The 22,923-nt window shown below is 54.2% G+C and overlaps 1 protein-coding gene across 7 annotated transcripts in view; it reads right to left on the bottom strand.

Annotated features, from left to right (window-relative positions):
- Nucleotides 1-22,923, bottom strand: part of LOC132402569 (uncharacterized) — a 52,146-nt gene that overhangs the window by 12,629 nt on the left and 16,594 nt on the right. For 6 of the 7 annotated variants that reach the window (XM_059985445.1, XM_059985447.1, XM_059985449.1 and 3 more), the window contains exons 3-4: nucleotides 22,245-22,317; nucleotides 19,201-19,276 (exon numbers count right to left, since the gene is read on the bottom strand). In XM_059985445.1, coding sequence (XP_059841428.1) covers nucleotides 19,201-19,276; nucleotides 22,245-22,317 — 149 coding nt within the window. The remainder of the gene's footprint in view (nucleotides 1-19,200; nucleotides 19,277-22,244; nucleotides 22,318-22,923) is intronic. The other variant, XM_059985451.1, reaches the window with a different exon arrangement.

Below are 22,923 nucleotides of genomic sequence, written 5' to 3'. Positions count from 1 at the left end.
ATGTGGGGTACCTGGAGGAAAGCGGGGTACCTGGAGGAATGTGGGGTACCTGGAGGAAAGCGGGGTACCTGGAGGAAAGCGGGGTACCTGGAGGAATGTGGGGTACCCGGAGGAAAGCGGGTACTTGGAGGAATGTGGGGCACATGGAGGAATGTGGGGTTCCTGGAGGAAAGTGGGGTACCTGGAGGAAAGTGGGGTACCAGGAGGAAAGCGGGGTACCTGGAGGAATGCGGGGTACCAGGAGGAAAGCGGGGTACCTGGAGGAATGTGGGGTACCAGGAGGAATGTGGGGTACCTGTAGGAAAGCGGGGTACCTGGAGGAATGTGGGGTACCTGGAGGAATGTGGGATACCTGGAGGAAAGCGGGGTACCTGGAGGAATGCGGGGTACCTGGAGGAATGTGGGGTACCTGGAGGAATGTGGGGTACCAGGAGGAATGTGGGGTACCTGGAGGAAAGCGGGGTACCTGGAGGAATGTGGGGTACCTGGAGGAAAGTGGGGTACCTGGAGGAAAGTGGGGTACCAGGAGGAAAGCGGGGTACCTGGAGGAATGCGGGGTACCAGGAGGAATGCGGGGTACCAGGAGGAAAGCGGGGTACCTGGAGGAATGTGGGGTACCAGGAGGAATGTGGGGTACCTGGAGGAAAGCGGGGTACCTGGAGGAATGTGGGGTACCTGGAGGAATGTGGGATACCTGGAGGAAAGCGGGGTACCTGGAGGAATGCGGGGTACCTGGAGGAATGTGGGGTACCTGGAGGAATGTGGGGTACCTGGAGGAATGTGGGGTACCAGGAGGAAAGTGGGGTACCTGGAGGAATGTGGGGTACCTGGAGGAAAGTGGGGTACCTGGAGGAAAGTGGGGTACCTGGAGGAATGCGGGGTACCTGGAGGAATGTGGGGTACCTGGAGGAAACCCATGTATTTGACAGGAAGAACGTACGAGCTTCTTACAGAGGATGTTCCCATGCCAGTATAGAAACACCAATGCCCTTGAATGGAAAATTCTACAGCAATGTAGTGGATACAGCCCAGTCCATCATGGGTAAAGCCCTCCCCATCATTGGCACATTGATACAGAGTACCGTCACAGAAAAGCAGCAGCCAACATCAAAGATTTCAACTACCCAGGCCATGCTCTCTTCTTCCTACTACCATCAGGAAGGAGGTACAGGAGCCTCAGGACACCCCCAGGTTCAGGAACAGTTATCACCACTCAACCATCAGGAAGGAGGTACAGGAGCCTCAGGACTCACCCCCAGGTTCAGGAACAGTTATCACCCCTCAACCATCAGGAAGGAGGTACAGGAGCCTCAGGACACCCCCAGGTTCAGGAACAGTTATCACCCCTCAACCATCAGGAAGGTGGTACAGGAGCCTCAGGACTCACCCCCAGGTTCAGGAACAGTTATCACCCCTCAACCATCAGGAAGGTGGTACAGGAGCCTCAGGACTCACCCCCAGGTTCAGGAACAGTTATCACCCCTCAACCATCAGGAAGGTGGTACAGGAGCCTCAGGACTCACCCCCAGGTTCAGGAACAGTTATCACCCCTCAACCATCAGGAAGGTGGTACAGGAGCCTCAGGACTCACAGCACCAGGTTCAGAAACAGTTATCACCCCTCAACCATCAGGGTCTTGAACCAGAGGGGATAACTTCACTCAGCTTCACCTGCCCCATCACTGAACTCTCCCACAATCTATGGACTCACTTTCAAGGACTCTTCATCTCAGGTTCTCAATATTTATTGTTTATTTATTTTTTTAATTTTTAAGAATTCCTTTACTTATGTACTTTTCCTTTTTGCATTTGCACAGTTTATTGCCTTTTGTACACTGGTTGTTTGTCTGCCTTTGTTACGAATGGTTTTCCATTGATTCTATCGCGCTCTCTGTACTTACTGTGAATGCCTGCAAGAAAACAAATCTCAGGGACGTGTATGTTGATGTACATGTACTTTGATAGTAAATACACTTCCAACTTCTTTTTAACCCATTGACTCTCTGAGAATATAGTATTAATGGTAAGATTCTAGGCAGTGTGGAGGATTAGAGGGATCTTGGGGTCCAAGTCCATAGCACACTCAAAGCAGCTGCACAGGTGGACTCTGTGGTTCAGAAGGCGTACGGTGCATTGGCCTTCACCAATCATGGGATTGAGTTTAGGAATTGAGGGGTAATGTTGCAGCTATATAGGACCCTGGTCAGACCCCACTTGGAGTACTGTACTCAGTTCTGGTCACCTCACTACAGGAAGGATGTGGAAGCCATAGAAAGGGTGCAGAGGAGATTTACAAGGATGTTGGCTGGAGTGGGGAGCATGCCTTATGAAAACAGGTTGAGTGAATGAGGCCTTTTCTCCTTGGAGTGACGGAGGATGAGAGGAGACATGATAGAGGTGTATAAGATTGTATAAGAGATATTGATAGGATGCAGAAGTGGGCTGAGAAGTGGCAGATGGAGTTCAACCCAGAGAAGTGTGAGGTGGTACACTTTGGAAGGACAAACTCCAAGGCAGAGTACAAAGTAAATGGCAGAATACTTGGTAGTGTGAAGGAGCAGAGAGATCTGGGGGTACATGTCCACAGATCCCTGAAAGTTGCCTCACAAGTAGATAGGGTAGTTAAGAAAGCTTTTGGGGTGTTAGCTTTCATAAGTCGAGGGATAGAGTTTAAGAGATGCGATGTAATGATGCAGCTCTATAAAACTCCAGTTAGGCCACACTTGGATTTCTGTGTCCAGTTCTGGTTGCCTCAGTATAGGAAGGATGTGGAAGCATTGGAAAGGGTACAGAGGAGATTTACCAGGATGCTGCCTGGTTTAGAGAGTATGGATTATGATCAGAGATTAAGGGAGCTAGGGCTTTACTCTTTGGAGAGAAGGAGGATGAAAGAAGACATGATAGAGGTGTACAAGATATTAAGAGGAATAGATAGAGTGGATAGCCAGCGCCTCTTCCCCAGGGCACCACTGCTCAGTACAAGAGGACATGGCTTTAAGGTAAGGGGAAGGAAATTCAAGGGGGATATTAGAGGAATGTTTTTCACTCAGAGAGTGGTTGGTGTGTGGAATGCACTGCCTAAGTCAGTGGTGGAGGCAGATACACTAGTGAAGTTTAAGAGACAACTAGACAGGTATATGGAGGAATTTAAGGTGGGGAGTTATATGGGAGGCAGTGTTTGAGGGTCAGCACAACATTGTGGGCTGAAGGGCCTTATTGTGCTGTAGGTTTTCTATGTTTCTATACAAGAGGAGATAAAAGAAAAAAAATGTGTGACAAAAAACTACAGATGCTGGAAACTGGATTTAAAAACAGCACCATCTAACTCCGGGACATAGAGCCACAGCATTTCCTCAATTGGACTGCTTCAGATAGCCTGCCAGCCCAGTTTGTGTAGGAGCTGGTCAGTTTAGGTGAAAGGTCAACAGCCCAATTCTCTCTCCACAGACTCTGCCTGGACCACTGAGTATTTACAGAATTTCATGGAGCATACAGCACAGAAATAGGTGCTTCAGCCCATCTAGTCCATGCCAAACTATTAATCTGCCTATTCCCATCAATCTGCCTGTCCCTATACCCTTCCCACCAATGTATTTATCCAAACTTCATTTAAATGTTGAAATCAAACCCATATACACCACTTCCACTGGCAGCTAATTGCACACTGTCTGAGTGAAGAAATTCCCCCTCATGTTCCCTTTAAACATTTCACCTTTTAGCCTTAACCCACAATCCCTAGTTCCAGTTTCACATCTATGTCAAACGTGACGACTGACATGTACGTGCAAAGCTCAGACACTGATACATCAAAGGGTACAGAGAGACTTCTGAGAAAAAATTATGAGGTAATTGAACAGGACATTATTCTGTGGAAGGCAGGGCAAGAGAGAGCAGAATTGACTAGAGAGCATAAGCTGAAAGAACCCTCAGGGCAAAGTAATCAGAATAGGACCCTAATTCACCCTGGACTCGGAGGGGCGAGAAAAGTTAAGATGGCGCTATACGGCAACTCCTTTGCTTGCATCTTCGGAAACAGCTCTATTTCTATCTTTGATATCCTTAATTTTCCTTTTCAAGGTTCTTTTGAAGACCCTGGCCTGGAGTTACACTCTGACCTTCTGGGAATGGGACCCGCTCTCAGGGCCTCATGACCAGCCGCTCTTTGACATCGCAAGGACCCGGCCTGGAAGACGAGAGTGCCGGATTTTCCTGGCTCTGGAGACAGGCTGATGCTAGGCCGGTGCCCCAGACTGAAGCACGGCAGATCACAGAACATCGGACACAATGGGTTAGCTGTGTGACCAGAGACCTGTGGCTTTCTGCGGCCGACTCTCCGGGCGCTGAGATCGGAAAAAGTGGCGCAACAGACTTTTAACATCGTAAATCAGTGAGTTGTTTGTTATGCCTCCCCTCTCACTGTGAAATGGGGACATCTCTTTTCCCTTATTAAGGAGAGAGAGAGCCTGTGGTATGTTGGATTACAGGGTGAATGAGTAGTCTTTGGGGTGCTGTGTTTGTGCCTTTACTGGTGCTTTGCTGCACGCCTGAGTGCTCGGTGGGGGTCACTGATGCTTTTTTACTGGTGGGGTTGGGGGGGGGGGGTCGTTGCTTTGCTGCTGCTTACGTGTGGGGGGGAGCTGGGGGGGCTTTGGGGTTCTAACATTTAATTGTCATTCACTCTTTGGGGCACTCCCGTTTTCGTGGATGTTTGCGAAGAAGAATTTCAGAATGTATATTGTACTCATTTGTCTGACATTAAATGTACCTATAGAACCTATTGAAACCTACTGAAATCTGAGAGGGAGAAGCTAAAATCAGATGCATCAGTGTTACAGTGGAGTAAAGGGAATTTTAGACGCACGAGAGAGGAGTTGGCCAGAACACTGGTAGGGTTGATGAGAAGCATTATCTGGAATTTCTGGAAGCAACTCGGAAGGCACGGGGCATATACATTCCGGTGAGGATGAAGCATTCTGAAGGAAAGATGACACAACTGTAGCTAACAAGGGAAGTCAAAGCCAAACATAAAAAACCAAAGAGGGTGCATCTAATAGAGCAAAGATTAGTGGGATTTTATAAGATTGAGAAGCTTTTAAATATCAACAGAAGGCAACTAAAAAAAAGTCATTAAGAAGGTAAAGATGGAATATAAAAGTAAGCTAGCCAATAATATTAAAGAGAACACCAAAAGTTTCTTCAGATACATAAAGTATAAAAGAGAGGTGAGCATGCATATTAGACCACTGGAAAATGATGCTGGAGAGGTAGTAATGGGGGACAAGGAAATGACAGATGAACTAGATAAGTACTCTGCATCAGTCTTCACTGTGGGAGACACTAACAGTATGGTGGAAGTTCCAGGTGTTGGGGGTCATGAAGTGTGTGAAGTTACCATGACTAGAGAGCTTTAAGGTTCTTGGGAAAGTGAGAGGTCTGAAGATAGATAAATCACCTGGTCTAGATGGTGTACACCCCAGAGTTCTGATAGAGTTGGTTGAAGTGATTGTGGAGGTATTAGTAATGATCTTTCAAGAATCACTAGATTCTGGACTGGTTCCAGAAGACTGGAAAATTGAAATTGTCACTTCACTCTTCAAGAAGAGAGAGAGAGAGAGACAAAAGAAAGGAAACTATAGTCTGACCTCAGTGATTGGGAAGATGTTGGAGTCAATTATCAAAGATGAAGTCTCAGGCTACTTGGAGGCACAAGATAAAACTAGCCATTATCAGCATGGTTTTCTCAAGGGAAAATCTTGCCTGACAAATCTGTTGGAATTTTTTGAAGTGACAAGCAGGACAGACAAAGGAGGATCAGTGGATGTTGTGTACTTGGATTTTCAGAAGCCTTTGACAAGGTGCCTCACATGAGGCGGCTTAACAAGCTACGAGCCCCTGGTATTACAGGAGAGACTCTAGCATGGATAAAGCAGTGGCTGACTGGCAGGAGACAAAGAGCGGGATTAAAGGGACCCTTTTCTGACTGTCTGCTGGTGACTAATGGTTTTCCACAGCAGTCTGTTTTAGGACCAAAACTTTTCACCTATGATGCCACTGAATTGGAAAATGGAACTGATGGGTTTACTGAGAAGTTTGTAGATGTTAAGAAGATAGCTGGAGGGGCAGGTAGTTTTGAGGAAATAGAGAGGCTACAGAAAGACAGACAGATTAGGAGAAATGGCAGATGGAATACAGCATCAGGAAGTGTATGGTCGTGCACTTCAGAGTCCGTGTGCAGGATTCCCTACAGATTAGTTTGCAGGCTGTCTGGGATGAGGAAGGCAAATGTGATGTTAGCATTCATTTCAAGAGGACTGGAATATAAAAGCAAAGATGTCATGTTGAAACTTCATAAAGCACTGGTGAGGCCTCACTTGGAGTACTGTGAGCAGCCTTGGGCCCTCAGAAAGGATGTGCTGAAACAGGAGAGGGCTCAAAGGAGGCAGACGAAAATGATTCCAGGATTGAATAGTTTGTCATATGAATAGCGCCTGAATGCTCTGGGCCTGTATTCACTGGAATTCAGCAGAATGAGGGATGTCCTCGTTGAAACCTATCAAATGGGAAAGGATGCTTCCTATCGTGGGGACAGTCTAAGGCCAGAGGACACAGCCTCAGAATAGAGTGGCATCCTTTTAGAATGCAGATGACGAAGATTTTCTTGAGCCAGAGGATGGTAAATCTGTGGAATTCCTTGCCACACAGGCTGCTGTGGAGGCCAAAACTTTATGTATATTTAAGGCAGAGCTTGATAGATTTTTGAACACTCAGGGCATGAAGGTGTACAGGGAGCAGGCAGGAGATTGGTGTTGAGAGCAAACATGGATCAGCCATGACTCAATGGGACAAATGGCCTGATTCTGGTCCTGTATCTTACAGTCTAAATGGGAGAGGTTCCCAGGTCTTACACAGAGTTACTCATAACTGAAGTGAGTGTGAGCCAGACACAGCTAAGAGATCAGATAATAAGTCATGAGTGTCAAACGTTTTGGAAAAACAGCGACAACATCTCGGTGAGTCAGCCTGACTGTGATGCAACTGCAGTTAACCACAGTCCTTGTGCAGCCCGGTTGGGAGACACGGACTGGGTTATCCACACTCCCCCTGTACCCCGGTTGGGAGACACGGACTGGGTTATCCACACTCCCCCTGTACCCCGGTTGGGAGACACGGACTGGGTTATCCACACTCCCCATGTACCCCGGTTGGGAGACACGGACTGGGTTATCCACACTCCCCCTGTACCCCGGTTGGGAGACACGGACTGGGTTATCCACACTCCCCCGGCAGGCAGGTTGGGAGACACGGACTGGGTTATCCACACTCCCCCTGTACCCCGGTTGGGAGACAAGGACTGGGTTATCCACACTCCCCCTGTACCCCGGTTGGGAGACACGGACTGGGTTATCCACACTCCCCCTGTACCCCGGTTGGGAGACACGGACTGGGTTATCCACACTCCCCCTGTACCCCGGTTGGGAGACACGGACTGGGTTATCCACACTCCCCCTGCAGGCAGGTTGGGAGACACGGACTGGGTTATCCACACTCCCCCTGTACCCCGGTTGGGAGACATGGACTGGGTTATCCACACTCCCCCTGTACCCCGGTTGGGAGACATGGACTGGGTTATCCACACTCCCCCTGTACCCCGGTTGGGAGACACGGACTGGGTTATCCACACTCCCCCTGTACCCCGGTTGGGAGACACGGACCGGGTTATCCACACTCCCCCTGTACCCCGGCTGGGAGACACGGACTGGGTTATCCACACTCCCCATGTACCCCGGTTGGGAGACACGGACTGGGTTATCCACACTCCCCCTGTATCCCGGTTGGGAGACACGGACTGGGTTATCCACACTCCCCCTGTACCCCGGTTGGGAGACACGGACTGGGTTATCCACACTCCCCCTGTACCCCGGTTGGGAGACACGGACTGGGTTATCCACACTCCCCCTGTACCCCGGTTGGGAGACACGGACTGGGTTATCCACACTCCCCCTGTACCCCGGTTGGGAGACACGGACTGGGTTATCCACACTCCCCCTGTATCCCGGTTGGGAGACACGGACTGGGTTATCCACACTCCCCCTGTACCCCGGTTGGGAGACACGGACTGGGTTATCCACACTCCCCCAGTACCCCGGTTGGGAGACACGGACTGGGTTATCCACACTCCCCCTGTACCCCGGTTGGGAGACACGGACCGGGTTATCCACACTCCCCCTGTACCCCGGCTGGGAGACACGGACTGGGTTATCCACACTCCCCCTGTATCCCGGTTGGGAGACACGGACTGGGTTATCCACACTCCCCATGTACCCCGGTTGGGAGACACGGACTGGGTTATCCACACTCCCCCTGTATCCCGGTTGGGAGACACGGACTGGGTTATCCACACTCCCCCTGTACCCCGGTTGGGAGACACGGACTGGGTTATCCACACTCCCCCTGTATCCCGGTTGGGAGACACGGACTGGGTTATCCACACTCCCCCTGTACCCCGGTTGGGAGACACGGACTGGGTTATCCACACTCCCCCTGTATCCCGGTTGGGAGACACGGACTGGGTTATCCACACTCCCCCAGTACCCCGGTTGGGAGACACGGACTGGGTTATCCACACTCCCCCTGTACCCCGGTTGGGAGACACGGACTGGGTTATCCACACTCCCCCTGTACCCCGGTTGGGAGACATGGACTGGGTTATCCACACTCCCCCTGTACCCCGGTTGGGAGACACGGACCGGGTTATCCACACTCCCCCTGTACCCCGGTTGGGAGACACGGACTGGGTTATCCACACTCCCCCTGTACCCCGGTTGGGAGACACGGACTGGGTTATCCACACTCCCCCTGTATCCCGGTTGGGAGACACAGACTGGGTTATCCACACTCCCCCTGTACCCCGGTTGGGAGACACGGACTGGGTTATCCACACTCCCCCTGTACCCCGGTTGGGAGACACGGACTGGGTTATCCACACTCCCCCTGTACCCCGGTTGGGAGACACGGACCGGGTTATCCACACTCCCCCTGTACCCCGGTTGGGAGACATGGACTGGGTTATCCACACTCCCCATGTACCCCGGTTGGGAGACACGGACTGGGTTATCCACACTCCCCCTGTACCCCGGTTGGGAGACACGGACTGGGTTATCCACACTCCCCCTGTACCCCGGTTGGGAGACACGGACTGGGTTATCCACACTCCCCCTGTATCCCGGTTGGGAGACACGGACTGGGTTATCCACACTCCCCCTGTATCCCGGTTGGGAGACACGGACTGGGTTATCCACACTCCCCCTGTACCCCGGTTGGGAGACACGGACTGGGTTATCCACACTCCCCCTGTATCCCGGTTGGGAGACACGGACTGGGTTATCCACACTCCCCCTGTATCCCGGTTGGGAGACACGGACTGGGTTATCCACACTCCCCCTGTATCCCGGTTGGGAGACACGGACTGGGTTATCCACACTCCCCCTGTATCCCGGTTGGGAGACACGGACTGGGTTATCCACACTCCCCCTGTACCCCGGCTGGGAGACACGGACTGGGTTATCCACACTCCCCCTGTACCCCGGTTGGGAGACACGGACTGGGTTATCCACACTCCCCCTGTACCCCGGTTGGGAGACACGGACTGGGTTATCCACACTCCCCCTGTACCCCGGTTGGGAGACACGGACTGGGTTATCCACACTCCCCCTGTACCCCGGTTGGGAGACACGGACTGGGTTATTCACACTCCCCCTGTATCCCGGTTGGGAGACACGGACTGGGTTATCCACACTCCCCCTGTACCCCGGTTGGGAGACACGGACTGGGTTATTCACACTCCCCCTGTACCCCGGTTGGGAGACACGGACTGGGTTATCCACACTCCCCCTGCAGGCAGGTTGGGAGACACGGACTGGGTTATCCACACTCCCCCTGTACCCCGGTTGGGAGACACGGACTGGGTTATCCACACTCCCCCTGTACCCCGGTTGGGAGACACGGACTGGGTTATCCACACTCCCCCTGTACCCCGGTTGGGAGACATGGACTGGGTTATCCACACTCCCCCTGTATCCTGGTTGGGAGACACGGACTGGGTTATCCACACTCCCCCTGTACCCCGGTTGGGAGACATGGACTGGGTTATCCACACTCCCCCTGTACCCCGGTTGGGAGACACGGACTGGGTTATCCACACTCCCCCTGTACCCCGGTTGGGAGACACGGACTGGGTTATCCACACTCCCCCTGTACCCCGGTTGGGAGACAAGGACTGGGTTATCCACACTCCCCCTGTACCCCGGTTGGGAGACACGGACTGGGTTATCCACACTCCCCCTGTATCCCGGTTGGGAGACACGGACTGGGTTATCCACACTCCCCCTGTACCCCGGTTGGGAGACACGGACTGGGTTATCCACACTCCCCCTGTACCCCGGTTGGGAGACACGGACTGGGTTATCCACACTCCCCCTGTACCCCGGTTGGGAGACACGGACTGGGTTATCCACACTCCCCCTGTACCCCGGTTGGGAGACACGGACTGGGTTATCCACACTCCCCCTGTACCCCGGTTGGGAGACACGGACTGGGTTATCCACACTCCCCCGGCAGGCAGGTTGGGAGACACGGACTGGGTTATCCACACTCCCCCGGCAGGCAGGTTGGGAGACACGGACTGGGTTATCCACACTCCCCCTGTACCCCGGTTGGGAGACATGGACTGGGTTATCCACACTCCCCCGGCAGGCAGGTTGGGAGACACGGACTGGGTTATCCACACTCCCCCGGCAGGCAGGTTGGGAGACACGGACTGGGTTATCCACACTCCCCCGGCAGGCAGGTTGGGAGACACGGACTGGGTTATCCACACTCCCCCGGCAGGCAGGTTGGGAGACACGGACTGGGTTATCCACACTCCCCCTGTACCCCGGTTGGGAGACATGGACTGGGTTATCCACACTCCCCCTGTACCCCGGTTGGGAGACACGGACTGGGTTATCCACACTCCCCCTGTACCCCGGTTGGGAGACACGGACTGGGTTATCCACACTCCCCCTGTACCCCGGTTGGGAGACACGGACTGGGTTATCCACACTCCCCCTGTACCCCGGTTGGGAGACACGGACTGGGTTATCCACACTCCCCCTGTACCCCGGTTGGGAGACACGGACTGGGTTATCCACACTCCCCCTGTATCCCGGTTGGGAGACACGGACTGGGTTATCCACACTCCCCCTGTACCCCGGTTGGGAGACACAGACTGGGTTATCCACACTCCCCCTGTACCCCGGTTGGGAGACACGGACTGGGTTATCCACACTCCCCCTGTATCCCGATTGGGAGACACGGACTGGGTTATCCACACTCCCCCTGTACCCCGGTTGGGAGACATGGACTGGGTTATCCACACTCCCCCTGTACCCCGGTTGGGAGACACGGACTGGGTTATCCACACTCCCCATGTACCCCGGTTGGGAGACACGGACTGGGTTATCCACACTCCCCCTGTACCCCGGTTGGGAGACACGGACTGGGTTATCCACACTCCCCCTGTACCCCGGTTGGGAGACACGGACTGGGTTATCCACACTCCCCCTGTATCCCGGTTGGGAGACACGGACTGGGTTATCCACACTCCCCCTGTACCCCGGTTGGGAGACACGGACTGGGTTATCCACACTCCCCCTGTACCCCGGCTGGGAGACACGGACTGGGTTATCCACACTCCCCCTGTATCCCGGTTGGGAGACACGGACTGGGTTATCCACACTCCCCCTGTACCCCGGTAGGGAGACACGGACTGGGTTATCCACACTCCCCCTGTACCCCGGTTGGGAGACACGGACTGGGTTATCCACACTCCCCCTGTACCCCGGTTGGGAGACACGGACTGGGTTATCCACACTCCCCCTGTATCCCGGTTGGGAGACACGGACTGGGTTATCCACACTCCCCCTGTACCCCGGTTGGGAGACACGGACTGGGTTATTCACACTCCCCCTGTATCCTGGTTGGGAGACACGGACTGGGTTATCCACACTCCCCCTGCAGGCAGGTTGGGAGACACGGACTGGGTTATCCACACTCCCCCTGTATCCTGGTTGGGAGACACGGACTGGGTTATCCACACTCCCCCTGTACCCCGGTTGGGAGACATGGACTGGGTTATCCACACTCCCCCTGTACCCCGGTTGGGAGACATGGACTGGGTTATCCACACTCCCCCTGTACCCCGGTTGGGAGACATGGACTGGGTTATCCACACTCCCCCTGTACCCCGGTTGGGAGACACGGACTGGGTTATCCACACTCCCCCTGTACCCCGGTTGGGAGACATGGACTGGGTTATCCACACTCCCCCTGTACCCCGGTTGGGAGACATGGACTGGGTTATCCACACTCCCCCTGTACCCCAGTTGGGAGACACGGACTGGGTTATCCACACTCCCCCTGTACCCCGGTTGGGAGACACGGACTGGGTTATCCACACTCCCCCAGTACCCCGGTTGGGAGACATGGACTGGGTTATCCACACTCCCCCTGTACCCCAGTTGGGAGACACGGACTGGGTTATCCACACTCCCCCTGTACCCCGGTTGGGAGACATGGACTGGGTTATCCACACTCCCCCTGTACCCCAGTTGGGAGACACGGACTGGGTTATCCACACTCCCCCTGTACCCCGGCTGGGAGACACGGACTGGGTTATCCACACTCCCCCTGTACCCCGGTTGGGAGACACGGACTGGGTTATCCACACTCCCCCTGTACCCCGGTTGGGAGACACGGACTGGGTTATCCACACTCCCCCTGTATCCCGGTTGGGAGACACGGACTGGGTTATCCACACTCCCCCTGTACCCCGGTTGGGAGACACGGACTGGGTTATCCACACTCCCCCTGTACCCCGGTTGGGAGACACGGACTGGGTTATCCACACTCCCCCTGTACCCCGGTTGGGAGACACGGACTGGGTTATCCACACTCCCCCTGTACCCCGGTTGGGAGACATGGACTGGGTTATCCACACTCCCCCTGTACCCCGGTTGGGAGACACGGACTGGGTTATCCATACTCCCCCTGTACCCCGGTTGGGAGACATGGACTGGGTTATCCACACTCCCCCTGTACCCCGGTTGGGAGACACGGACTGGGTTATCCACACTCCCCCTGTATCCCGGTTGGGAGACACGGACTGGGTTATCCACACTCCCCCTGTACCCCGGTTGGGAGACACGGACTGGGTTATCCACACTCCCCCTGTACCCCGGTTGGGAGACACGGACTGGGTTATCCACACTCCCCCTGTACCCCGGTTGGGAGACATGGACTGGGTTATCCACACTCCCCCTGTACCCCGGTTGGGAGACACGGACTGGGTTATCCACACTCCCCCTGTACCCCGGTTGGGAGACACGGACTGGGTTATCCACACTCCCCATGTACCCCGGTTGGGAGACACGGACTGGGTTATCCACACTCCCCCTGTACCCCGGTTGGGAGACACGGACTGGGTTATCCACACTCCCCCTGTACCCCGGTTGGGAGACACGGACTGGGTTATCCACACTCCCCCTGTACCCCGGTTGGGAGACAAGGACTGGGTTATCCACACTCCCCCTGTACCCCGGTTGGGAGACACGGACTGGGTTATCCACACTCCCCCAGTACCCCGGTTGGGAGACATGGACTGGGTTATCCACACTCCCCCTGTACCCCGGTTGGGAGACACGGACTGGGTTATCCACACTCCCCCTGTATCCTGGTTGGGAGACACGGACTGGGTTATCCACACTCCCCCTGTACCCCGGTTGGGAGACACGGACTGGGTTATCCACACTCCCCCTGTATCCTGGTTGGGAGACACGGACTGGGTTATCCACACTCCCCCTGTACCCCGGTTGGGAGACACGGACTGGGTTATCCACACTCCCCCTGTATCCCGGTTGGGAGACACGGACTGGGTTATCCACACTCCCCCTGTACCCCGGTTGGGAGACACGGACTGGGTTATCCACACTCCCCCTGTATCCCGATTGGGAGACACGGACTGGGTTATCCACACTCCCCCTGTACCCCGGTTGGGAGACACGGACTGGGTTATCCACACTCCCCCTGTACCCCAGTTGGGAGACACGGACTGGGTTATCCACACTCCCCCTGTACCCCGGTTGGGAGACACGGACTGGGTTATCCACACTCCCCCTGTACCCCGGTTGGGAGACACGGACTGGGTTATCCACACTCCCCCAGTACCCCGGTTGGGAGACATGGACTGGGTTATCCACACTCCCCCTGTACCCCGGTTGGGAGACACGGACTGGGTTATCCACACTCCCCCTGTACCCCGGTTGGGAGACACGGACTGGGTTATCCACACTCCCCCAGTACCCCGGTTGGGAGACATGGACTGGGTTATCCACACTCCCCCTGTACCCCGGTTGGGAGACACGGACTGGGTTATCCACACTCCCCATGTACCCCGGTTGGGAGACACGGACTGGGTTATCCACACTCCCCCTGTACCCCGGTTGGGAGACATGGACTGGGTTATCCACACTCCCCCTGTACCCCGGTTGGGAGACACGGACTGGGTTATCCACACTCCCCCTGTATCCTGGTTGGGAGACAAGGACTGGGTTATCCACACTCCCCCTGTACCCCGGTTGGGAGACACGGACTGGGTTATCCACACTCCCCCTGTATCCTGGTTGGGAGACAAGGACTGGGTTATCCACACTCCCCCTGTACCCCGGTTGGGAGACACGGACTGGGTTATCCACACTCCCCCTGTACCCCGGTTGGGAGACACGGACTGGGTTATCCACACTCCCCCTGTACCCCGGTTGGGAGACACGGACTGGGTTATCCACACTCCCCCTGTACCCCGGTTGGGAGACATGGACTGGGTTATCCACACTCCCCCTGTACCCCGGTTGGGAGACACGGACTGGGTTATCCACACTCCCCCTGTACCCCGGTTGGGAGACATGGACTGGGTTATCCACACTCCCCCTGTACCCCAGTTGGGAGACACGGACTGGGTTATCCACACTCCCCCTGTACCCCGGTTGGGAGACACGGACTGGGTTATCCACACTCCCCCTGTATCCCGGTTGGGAGACACGGACTGGGTTATCCACACTCCCCCAGTACCCCGGTTGGGAGACACGGACTGGGTTATCCACACTCCCCCTGTACCCCGGTTGGGAGACACGGACTGGGTTATCCACACTCCCCCTGTACCCCGGCTGGGAGACACGGACTGGGTTATCCACACTCCCCCTGTACCCCGGTTGGGAGACACGGACTGGGTTATCCACACTCCCCCTGTACCCCAGTTGGGAGACACGGACTGGGTTATCCACACTCCCCATGTACCCCGGTTGGGAGACACGGACTGGGTTATCCACACTCCCCCTGTACCCCGGTTGCGAGACATGGACTGGGTTATCCACACTCCCCCTGTATCCCGGTTGGGAGACACGGACTGGGTTATCCACACTCCCCCTGTACCCCGGTTGGGAGACACGGACTGGGTTATCCACACTCCCCCTGTACCCCGGTTGGGAGACACGGACTGGGTTATCCACACTCCCCCTGTACCCCGGCTGGGAGACACGGACTGGGTTATCCACACTCCCCCTGTACCCCGGTTGGGAGACAAGGACTGGGTTATCCACACTCCCCCTGTACCCCGGTTGGGAGACACGGACTGGGTTATCCACACTCCCCCTGTATCCTGGTTGGGAGACACGGACTGGGTTATCCACACTCCCCCTGTATCCTGGTTGGGAGACACGGACTGGGTTATCCACACTCCCCCTGTACCCCGGTTGGGAGACACGGACTGGGTTATCCACACTCCCCCTGTACCCCGGTTGGGAGACACGGACTGGGTTATCCACACTCCCCCTGTACCCCGGTTGGGAGACACGGACTGGGTTATCCACACTCCCCCTGTACCCCGGTTGGGAGACACGGACTGGGTTATCCACACTCCCCCTGTACCCCGGTTGGGAGACACGGACTGGGTTATCCACACTCCCCCTGTACCCCGGTTGGGAGACACGGACTGGGTTATCCACACTCCCCCTGTACCCCGGTTGGGAGACACGGACTGGGTTATCCACACTCCCCCTGTATCCCGATTGGGAGACACGGACTGGGTTATCCACACTCCCCCTGTATCCCGGTTGGGAGACACGGACTGGGTTATCCACACTCCCCCTGTACCCCGGTTGGGAGACATGGACTGGGTTATCCACACTCCCCCTGTACCCCGGTTGGGAGACACGGACTGGGTTATCCACACTCCCCCTGTATCCCGGTTGGGAGACACGGACTGGGTTATCCACACTCCCCCTGTACCCCGGTTGGGAGACACGGACTGGGTTATCCACACTCCCCCTGTATCCCGGTTGGGAGACACGGACTGGGTTATCCACACTCCCCCTGTACCCCGGTTGGGAGACACGGACTGGGTTATCCACACTCCCCCAGTACCCCGGTTGGGAGACACGGACTGGGTTATCCACACTCCCCCTGTACCCCGGTTGGGAGACACGGACTGGGTTATCCACACTCCCCCTGTACCCCGGTTGGGAGACAAGGACTGGGTTATCCACACTCCCCCTGTACCCCGGTTGGGAGACACGGACTGGGTTATCCACACTCCCCCTGTACCCCAGTTGGGAGACACGGACTGGGTTATCCACACTCCCCCTGTACCCCGGTTGGGAGACACGGACTGGGTTATCCACACTCCCCCTGTACCCCGGTTGGGAGACACGGACTGGGTTATCCACACTCCCCCAGTACCCCGGTTGGGAGACATGGACTGGGTTATCCACACTCCCCCTGTACCCCGGTTGGGAGACACGGACTGGGTTATCCACACTCCCCCTGTATCCCGGTTGGGAGACACGGACTGGGTTATCCACACTCCCCCTGTACCCCGGTTGGGAGACACGGACTGGGTTATCCACACTCCCCCTGTACCCCGGTTGGGAGACACGGACTGGGTTATCCACACTCCCCCTGTACCCCGGTTGGGAGACACGGACTGGGTTATCCACACTCCCCCTGTATCCCGGTTGGGAGACACGGACTGGGTTATCCACACTCCCCCTGTACCCCGGTTGGGAGACACGGACTGGGTTATCCACACTCCCCCTGTACCCCGGTTGGGAGACACGGACTGGGTTATCCACACTCCCCCTGTACCCCGGTTGGGAGACACGGACTGGGTTATCCACACTCCCCCTGTATCCCGGTTGGGAGACACGGACTGGGTTATCCACACTCCCCCTGTACCCCGGTTGGGAGACACGGACTGGGTTATCCACACTCCCCCTGTACCCCGGTTGGGAGACACGGACTGGGTTATCCACACTCCCCCTGTACCCCGGTTGGGAGACAAGGACTGGGTTATCCACACTCCCCCTGTACCCCGGTTGGGAGACAAGGACTGGGTTATCCACACTCCCCCTGTACCCCGGTTGGGAGACACGGACTGGGTTATCCACACTCCCCCTGTATCCCGGTTGGGAGACACGGACTGGGTTATCCATACTCCCCCTGTACCCCGGTTGGGAGACATGGACTGGGTTATCCACACTCCCCCTGTACCCCGGTTGGGAGACACGGACTGGGTTATCCATACTCCCCCTGTACCCCGGTTGGGAGACATGGACTGGGTTATCCACACTCCCCCTGTACCCCGGCTGGGAGACACGGACTGGGTTATCCACACTCCCCCTGTACCCCGGTTGGGAGACACGGACTGGGTTATCCACACTCCCCCTGTACCCCGGTTGGGAGACACGGACTGGGTTATCCACACTCCCCCTGTACCCCGGTTGGGAGACACGGACTGGGTTATCCACACTCCCCCTGTACCCCGGTTGGGAGACACGGACTGGGTTATCCACACTCCCCCTGTACCCCGGTTGGGAGACATGGACTGGGTTATCCACACTCCCCCTGTATCCCGGTTGGGAGACACGGACTGGGTTATCCACACTCCCCCTGTACCCCGGTTGGGAGACACGGACTGGGTTATCCACACTCCCCCTGTACCCCGGTTGGGAGACACGGACTGGGTTATCCACACTCCCCCTGTACCCCGGTTGGGAGACACGGACTGGGTTATCCACACTCCCCCTGTACCCCGGTTGGGAGACACGGACTGGGTTATCCACACTCCCCCTGTACCCCAGTTGGGAGACACGGACTGGGTTATCCACACTCCCCCTGTACCCCGGTTGGGAGACACGTACTGGGTTATCCACACTCCCCCTGTACCCCGGTTGGGAGACACGTACTGGGTTATCCACACTCCCCCTGTACCCCGGTTGGGAGACACGGACTGGGTTATCCACACTCCCCCTGTACCCCGGTTGGGAGACACGGACTGGGTTATCCACACTCCCCCTGTACCCCGGTTGGGAGACACGGACTGGGTTATCCACACTCCCCCTGTACCCCAGTTGGAAGACACATTAAAACACAGACTCACTCACACACGACCTCACAGAGGCACACATACAAACACACATTAATACACACACACTCACACTCACTCACTCTAATACAATAACACACACAATAACAGCATCATGCCCGCAAATAAACAGCTGTCTGTGAGCTGAGAGTTGACATCAGCAAGAGGGAGGAAGTGATTTGTCTCATGTTGACAGTTAAAAACCACAGAACAAAACAGCGAACCGGGTTCCAGTTCACCGCGCCCCCACCCCACCACTGACGCTGCATCCGCTGACTGCACTCTCCACGTGTTAACAATCACAACAATCCAGGACTGGGCTCGTTCACTGAGTTCAGTTCTCTCTGCAGACTGGACTCACATCTTGTCACTGCCATCTTCAGAGAGTCTGAAAACTTGGGCTCCCCATTCCCATCACTAGGTACTGCTGGACTGCCCTTATGACAACAAGAGTTGGGTATCCTTTGGTGAGGAGCTCAGCTCCTGACACCCCAAAACCCTTTTTCCTCCCACAGTCCAAAACTCTACTGGTCAGTAGGTAATTGTAAACTGTACCGTGATTAGGCTCGGGTTAAATCAGGGTTGCTCGGTGAAACAGCTCAAAGGCCTGGAATTTCCACACTGTATATCTAAGAAGGTACAATAATTATATGTACAAACCAGAAATACCCACATCTCACCAGAGTGTACCTTCTCTCAGGCCCGTACCTTCTCTTAACGTCAGTTTGCAGGTGATCTTTGGCTGTTCATTGTCGTCCAGCTTCATCTGCAAGGAGGACAGAGCATCTAATTATGGCTTGGCCTTGGTCTGATTCCCCATATCCCCTGCCCATCCTGTCCCAACAGAAGATAAGCCCCCACACTCCCAGCTGTGTGTCTCCTCCTCAAGTTGGCTGGTGCTGCAGGGGGCGTGTCCAGACAGGTATATGTAGTTCACCACAAGGAAGCTGAAGAAATTCAGTGTGCTATAGAAAACATCCTGTCCGGGTACACCTCAACTTGTTGCAGCAACCGCTGTGCCCGTGACCACATGTAACCGTGGTCACAGCTCAGCTCGTCTCTCCTCCACTGGCACCCATCCCACCCCTGATATTCTCTCGTCTCCCCTGTCCCATCGAGAGGAACAGGAACCAGTCTCTCCTCCATGGACACTTCTCACTGGCTCAGTAAAACAGCCAGCATCATCAGACACCCCTCCCACCCCTGATATTCTCTCGTCTCCCCCCTCCCATCGTGAGGAACAGGAACCAGTCTCTCCTCCATGGACACTTCTCACTGGCTGAGTAAAACAGCCAGCATCATCAGACACCCCATAAAGAAGAAGAGTCTCATCTCCTTCTACCTTAGGCCACGAACTTATCAATCTCCCCGATGAGTTATTAACTTCAAACTTTCTGCATAATCACTCAAAGAGTTCAACTGCACGTGCATGTAACGAGAGCCGTATAACTCATCTCCTTCTACCAATCACCCCTCGTAGAATTTGTTAACTTAGCGGCAGCAGTACGTGATAATATAGAGAAAAATAAAGAAAACAATTACAGTAAGTATGTATATAGTTAAATTAAATATAGAGCAAAAATCCTTTGCACCCTTGCATCTACAACAATGGTTGCATCATCAGCAAATTTATAGATGGCATTTGTGCTATGCCTAGCCACACAGTCATGGTTATAGAGAGTAGAGTATGGGCCAGTGTTGATCGTCAGTGAAGAGGAGATGTTATCACCAATCCACACAGATTGTGGGCTTCCGGTCAGGAAGTCGAGGATCCAGTTGCAGAGGGAGGTACAGAGGCCCAGGCTCTGCAACTTATCAATCAGGATTGTGGGAATGCTGGTGCGAAATGCTGAGCTATAGTCGATGGACAGCATCCTGATGTAGGTGTTTGTATTATCCAGGTGATCTAGGGCCACGTGAAGACCCATTGAGATCGCATCTGCCGTGGACCTATTGTGGCAAAAGGCAAGTTGCAGTGGGTCCAGGTCCTTGCTGAGACAGGAATTTATTCTAGCCATGAACAACCTCTCAAAGCATTTCTTCACTGCAGATGTGAGTGGCTACTGGACAACATACAATGTATGAGATGATGAGAGGCATTGATAGTGTGGATAGTCAGAGGCTTTTTCCCAGGGCTGAAATGGCTAACATGAAAGGACACAGTTTTAAGGTGCTTGGAAGTAGGTACAGAGGAGATGTCAGGGGCAAGTTTTTTTACGCAGAGAGTAGTAAGTGCGTGGAATGGGCTGCCAGCAATGACGGTGGAGGCGGATATGATAGGGTCTTTTAAGAGACTCCTGGATGGCTACATGGAGCTTAGAAAAATAGAGGGCTATGGGTAACCCTAGGTAATTTCTCAGGAAGGACATGTTCGGCAAAGCTTTGTGGGTCGAAGGGCCTGTATTGTGCTGTAGGTTTTCTATGTTTCTATTTCGCCCTTGAAATAGTCCTCCACTAATCATACCTGGCGTTCTGGTACAGAACAAACATGAGGAAATCTGTGTGTGTTGTTCTAGTACAGACCTGGGTCGCCAAACTTAAATGCCGCAGATCTAGCCTTCAGCAGATGACGTACCTCCTGGTTCATCCACGGCTGTTGGTTTGGGAATGTACAGTAAGTCCTTGTAGACACACACACATCCACACAGGTTTTAATTAAGTTGGTAACATCTACAGCATACTCATCCAGGTTTGAAGATGAATCCCTGAATATGGCCCAGTCCACCGATTCAAAGCAGTCCTGAAAATGCTCTTGTGCTTCCCTTGTCCATACCTTCTTGGTCCTCAGGACTGGTGCTGGAGTCTTCAGTCTCTGCCTGGACTCGGGGAGTAGAAGTACAGCCAGGTGATCAGAATTTCCAAAGTGAGCATGGTAGGAATTTCGAACTTTAGTGGTCCAGTGTGTTGCGTCCTCTGGTATGACAAGTGATTTATTGATGGGAATTATTGAGTGATTTTTTTCAAGCTGGCCTGGTTAAAATCCCCCGGAATGATGGGGAAGATGACAGTGTGGCCTGTTTGGTGTATTTTGATCACATTGCTCAGATCATCCAAGCCTGTTTGACACTGGCCTGAGGTGGAAGGTATACAGGTACCAAAATGGTTGTTGAAATCTCCTGCGTCAGGTAAAATGGCCAACCCTTCATTACGAGATATTCCAGGTCTGGTTTCCAGAATTGGGACATCACTGACATATTTGTGCACCATAGAACGGTACAGGCTCTTCGACCTATGATGTTGGATTGACCTTTAACCTACTCCAGATCAATCTAAACCTTCTCTCCCATATAGACCTCCATTTTTCTATCATTCATGGCCTAAGAAATTTTTAATGTATCTGCCTCTACTCCCCCCACCCCCGACAGTACATTCCACGTAATTACCGTTCTGTGTAAAAACAACCTCTGACATAGGAGCAATTTTATGCTATTCAGTCCATTGAGTCTGGCTAATTTACTATCCCTCTCAACCCCAATTTCCTGCCTTCTCCCTGTAACCTGTAACACCCTGAGTAACCAAGAATCTGTAAAGCTCAGCCCTATCTCAGTAGCTGTGTGAGAGTAGACCAATTAGCCCACCTCATTGTCCGACACGCTACAGACCCTTAGGTCCCAGTCACTGGTTTCTCAGCCGGAGATCCACTGAATGAGTTGGAGCAGAGGCAGCAGGAACATGTCCGCTCCTCCCTCCACCCCCAAAACTTTGACATCCATGGCCCTCCTTTTCCCACTCACCACCCGGATCAGCTGTGTTTCACCCTCTGTATATTCCGTGTAGTTCCTGTCCGTTGAGAACTGAGATGAATTCCTGCAAGAGAGAGGAACAGCAGATGTCAGAAAACTCACATGTTTGTGTGGAAATTCCCAGTGGGATTTCTGTCCTGCAGATCATCCCAGGACCAGTACAGGACTCCATGCTTAGAGCCATGCAACCATTGTCCTAATACAGTTCATCTCATTATCCTTTCCACTGTGCACAGGTATGAGGCCATTCAGCCCATTGAGTCTGCTGCACCATTACATCATGGCTAACTTATTACCTCTCTCAACCCCATTCTCCTGCTTCTTCCCATAACCTTTGACACCCAGACTGATCAAGAACCTATCAACCTCCTCTTTGAAAATACCCAATGACTTGGCCTCCACAGCTGTATTTAGCAATGAATTCCACAGATTCACCACCCTCTGGCTAAAGAAATTCCTCCTCACCTCTGTTCTAAATGAATGTCCTCCTTTTCTGAGGCTGTGCCCTCTGGACCTAGATTCCCCATATAGGAAACATCCACTCCATCTCCACTCCATCCGGGCCTTTCAATATTCAACAGGTTCCAATGAGATCCTACCCCATTCTTCTAAACCCCAATGTGTAAAGGCCCTGAGCTATCAAACACGACTCATATGTTAACCCTTTCAT

This window comes from Hypanus sabinus, chromosome 12 (assembly GCF_030144855.1).
Source record: "Hypanus sabinus isolate sHypSab1 chromosome 12, sHypSab1.hap1, whole genome shotgun sequence".
NCBI classification, from domain to species: domain Eukaryota; kingdom Metazoa; phylum Chordata; class Chondrichthyes; order Myliobatiformes; family Dasyatidae; genus Hypanus; species Hypanus sabinus.
The sequence above is the reverse complement of the archived record's forward strand: the minus strand, read 5'-3'. Positions and strand labels throughout refer to the sequence as shown.